We start from the raw sequence: 4,105 nt of genomic DNA on the forward strand, positions 1-4,105 counted from the left end.
TAGGTGAGGTCGGAGTTGACCCGTCGAAAGCCGCCGGTCCCTAATTGTTGTCACAAGACGCGGGATTAGCGCATTGCTGGAATAGCTGTCTGTTTACACTCCGGAGCCCCGCCGGCCGGTAAACACTTTCTAATTGAATTCTAATCACATTCAAATAGCTCCATAACCAGCCTCAGCTGCAATTCATAAAACTTTAATTGCCATCCATAAATCCTCAGTTCGCGGCTGCGGAGCTTCCCTAAAACTCTACGACATCGCGGCCGTCGAGGGGAGCCAGGGTCGTCCGTGTCCCCTCTGACGGGGCTAGGGCAAAGCGCTGAGTCCCAGACCGACGGAGAACCACCCCGATCGGAGGGCGGGCAGCGGTGTCGATGCCTCTGGTTTTGTTTTTCTCGATTTAAAGAGTGAAGGGGTACAGGGGATGTCCGCGTCCCTGCTCTGCGCGCGCCCACCGCCTCTAAAGGCGTGAAGGCTGCCGATTTCTCCCGGGCCGCACTCCTGCAATCAGCCGTGCTCTGCGTTTTCTGCCTTAGAGCACAATTGTCGCTCCCCTGCGCCAGCCGAGCGTCGCAGGATGCGCGGCCGCTTCCAAATGCCGCGTCGTATCTGCCCAACAGGAGTGCGATCGCCCTTCCTCCGCCGAGGACTCTTTTTAAACTCCCATAAAACAGGTCATTGGAAAATCGCGTAATATGCCGCAAATACCTCGGCCCTTTAATGCAATCTGAAATGCTCGGGAGCCACCGACCGTATTTAGCTGTTTATTTTTTTACTTTGAATGATTGCTTCAGCACATTCGGTGCACATCAAAGCGGCTCCGGCACGGCCGCCTCTCAGCAGCGCTGCGCGCCGGTCCCGGAGCGACCGGGCACTTGGCGGGGCAGTGGCGTTGTGGTTGCACTGGGCCGAGACTAGCGCCGGTGGGGAAGGCTCAATCCCAATTTGGAGAAAGCTTCGGATGCGGTGAGAAGGGTGAAAATAATAATAACAACAATAACAACCAACGCCAAACCCTGTGAGCAGAAGTGTTTATGGACACACGTAGGTGCACCCAATCCCGAATTCCCTACCTACATCTACATCAGCGACCCGAGCTCCTCCGCTTGCAAGCGGCCTCCCGGTGCCCCGGGGGAGCCCCGGTCCGGCCGCGAGGGCAGCGCTGCCGTTTCTCCCTACGCATCCCCAGCTCTCCCCTAGCTCCCTCCGTGCGGGATGCGGAGGTGCTGCCGGGCACAATGTTTCACCCAAGTTTATCTCCCCTCCGGCTCTGCTGCTGGACGGATGCGAGGTCACCGCTCCGCTCCGCACCCCTCCCCCTCCCCCCCCTCCCCCGGCTCCCACGCTCTCACAATTTGTCTGGGACGAAGGCGAAGACTGAAGCCATCGGGCAGCGAAAAAGCACGCGCGCACACTTGGTGCCCCCCTCCCCTCCCCCTCCCCTCGCCGCCTCTCCCGCCGGCCTGAGAAGCTGGGCAGATTTAGGTCCGAGAGGCTTTCAGCCATCACGTGTTTAAATAGTTGATATAAAACCCTCAGCGCAGGGGATCCAGGCGGGGGGACTTTAAGACCAGCCCTCTCCGGGGACCCTTTTGTTCGCCTCTCCAACATAAGCACCTTCTCGCCTCGCCAGGACTTCAGTGGCAGCCCGGTCGGCAGCAGCGCAGCCCGCCGCGATGTCGCGCTCCTTCTATGTGGACTCCTTAATCATCAAGGACTCCTCGAGGCCGCTGCCGGCCCTGCCCGAGCACCACCACCACCACGGCCAGGACTTCTTCATCCCCCTCGGCGTGCCGTCCCCCCTCGTCATGTCGGTGACGGGCCCGGGATGCCCGTCCCGCAAGAGCGGGGCCTTCTGCGTCTGCCCGCTCTGTGTCACCTCTCACCTGCACTCCTCCCGCGGGGGGGGCGGCGGTGGCGGCGGCGGCGGTGGCGGCGGGGCCATCCCGCTGCTCAAGGGCCAGTTTCCCCCCGCCGCAGCCTCCGCCGCCGGCGAGGCCCAGTGCTGCCCGCGGGGCAGCCCCGTCGCCCCTCCTCCGCAGCCCCCGCCGCCCGCCGTGCCCGCCGCCGCCCTGGGGCACCCGCCGCATCATCCTCCCGCTTGCGCGGCCACCGCGTACAGCGTCAGCGACCCGCGGAGGTTCCACTGCCTCGGCATGGGTAGGAGCCCGCGGCCGGGAGTCGGGGAGGCTGAGGCGGGTTTCCTTCCTCGGGTGTCCTTCTGCTCTCTTTTTTTCCTTTCCCTCTTCCCGCTTAACTTGTCGCTTGCCTCCCAAGGAGGGTCCGATTCCAGCCAGATCCAGAACGGGAAGAGGATGCGGACGGCGTTCACCAGCACGCAGCTCCTGGAGCTAGAGCGGGAGTTCTCGTCCAACATGTACCTGTCCCGGCTGCGCCGCATCGAGATAGCCACGTACCTGAACCTCTCCGAGAAGCAGGTGAAGATCTGGTTCCAGAACCGCCGCGTCAAGCACAAGAAGGAGGGCAAAGGCGCCCCGCGGAGCTCTCACGGCGGCTGCAAGTGCAGCACGGGCCAGGGCCACTTCCCCAGGTCAGAGGACGAGGAGTCCCTGTCCCCATCCTCAGCCACCGAGGAGAAGGAGATCTCCCCGCTTTGAACCGTCGGGGGCACCTCGAGCACCGCCGTCGGAGCCCGCGGGCAGAGGCTGTCGGTGCGGTCAGCCACGGCGCTGTGTGCAGACCCTGGGACGGGCACCTGTCCCGCCCAGCTCGGAGCGCGGACCCGGCCAGGGGTTTCCTCCCCGCCTCTCCCCAGAGCGATTTGAAGGAAGAAAAAGCCGCCCGAATTATTTCGGACAGAAAGCCGAGACTTTAAAACCTTAAAAGAACTCGTAGGCTGAGAACCTCCTGGACGAACTTTCTGAAAGTGAATAAGGAAGGCAGTAAAGCACCAGTCGCTTGGGTTCGGGCCGTCGGTTTGTTTGTGAATAGTTTTATATAAAAGTTCTATTTATATTTATTTAAATAAATGAGATCGGATGAGAATTTCTTCCTCCTCTTCCTATTCTTTATTTCTTTTGCCCGGGCGAAGGCACAGTAGCGGCCGGGGCAGTGTGCGCTTCTGGGCGCAGGGACAGCGCGGCTCCGTGTGCCACAATTCCGCTATAACCCAGCTGAGCTCCGCCGCCAGCAGCCGAGCGGCTCTTTGCCACCAACGGCTCGGGCGGGGCGGGGTGGGGGCTCTGGCAACAGGGTGGAGCCGAGTATACGAACGAGGCCGGGAAAGCACGGCCCGAAACCGACCACAGCTCTCTGCCGTCAGGGAAGGGAAACAGGGTCGGGGGCAGACAGCTGCCGCTGTCCCGAGTCTGCCGGTGCCGGCGTGGGGCTGTGCGCCTGGATACTCAGTTTCTGCCCTCAGTTTCAGCCTCTCGAAGGGGCTGCATGCACACAGCAACCTCGCTACTTTTATCCCATGCTCAGCTGGGTGGTGACAATCAGAGATCAGATTATTTAAAAGAACATTTTTTTTTAACTTCTTTTTCTGTGGAATGGAGAGCTGCTCGGTCCCAGCCGTGCCTCTTTATAACTTTTTCTTGGTTCCTCTTGTCCTGGAGGATGTGTGTGCCTCTTTCCTGCTGTGCTGTTCCCCACTCGCACCTTTCCCAATCCTTTCCCAGTGTGGCTTTTCCACTGACTCCATCTACACTTCTGACTTCAGCCCCTGAATCCAGTGCAGAGCCTTTAGGAAAATAATACCCCCCAAACACTTTCTGTGCTTGATTCATAACCTCAAAAGTTCAGCTCAAAGCTCCAATTCCAAGTGCTTGCCTTGCTTTTAATCAGAAAATGAGGAACAAGACCTCACACAGCTCAGCAGGAACTGCCAGTGCAGGGTGTAGTTGCTGAGGGCAGGAGGAGAGGGCCCAGGGTGGACTGCTCACAGTCTGTGCCAACTGAGGGGTCTGGGATAGCACTGTGATCCTTCCGGGAAGGTTGGCAACCAGCCTGGGATTGGGAAATAAGTGCAGAACCTCAATCCAGTGTTTCAAGATGAGGGCCTTCTCAGAGGTCGGCACCCAGCTGAACGGGGGGGCACACTGTTTCCCCAGAGGCTTTCCCTTCACAGCCCAGGCCATTCCCTTAT

At 60.0% G+C, this 4,105-nt stretch overlaps 1 protein-coding gene across 1 annotated transcript; it reads left to right on the forward strand.

Moving 5' to 3' along the window:
• Positions 1-1,673: 1,673 nt before the first annotated feature.
• On the forward strand, positions 1,674-2,615 carry GSX2 (GS homeobox 2). The gene is made up of 2 exons (XM_052682921.1): positions 1,674-2,157; positions 2,275-2,615. Exons 1-2 carry the CDS (start codon positions 1,674-1,676, stop codon positions 2,613-2,615), a joined length of 825 nt encoding a protein of 274 aa, XP_052538881.1.
• Positions 2,616-4,105: the final 1,490 nt, after the last annotated feature.

This window comes from Tympanuchus pallidicinctus, unplaced genomic scaffold (assembly GCF_026119805.1).
Source record: "Tympanuchus pallidicinctus isolate F22 unplaced genomic scaffold, pur_lepc_1.0 scaffold2, whole genome shotgun sequence".
In the NCBI taxonomy this organism is placed as follows: Eukaryota; Metazoa; Chordata; class Aves; order Galliformes; family Phasianidae; genus Tympanuchus; species Tympanuchus pallidicinctus.

Coding starts and splice junctions, on each gene's coding strand:
- GSX2 (XM_052682921.1), top strand. CDS start 1,674: ATGTCGCGCTCCTTCTATGTGGACTCCTTAATCATCAAGGACTCCTCG. Junction 2,158..2,274: donor GTTCCACTGCCTCGGCATGG/GTAGGAGCCCGC, acceptor TTGCCTCCCAAG/GAGGGTCCGATTCCAGCCAG.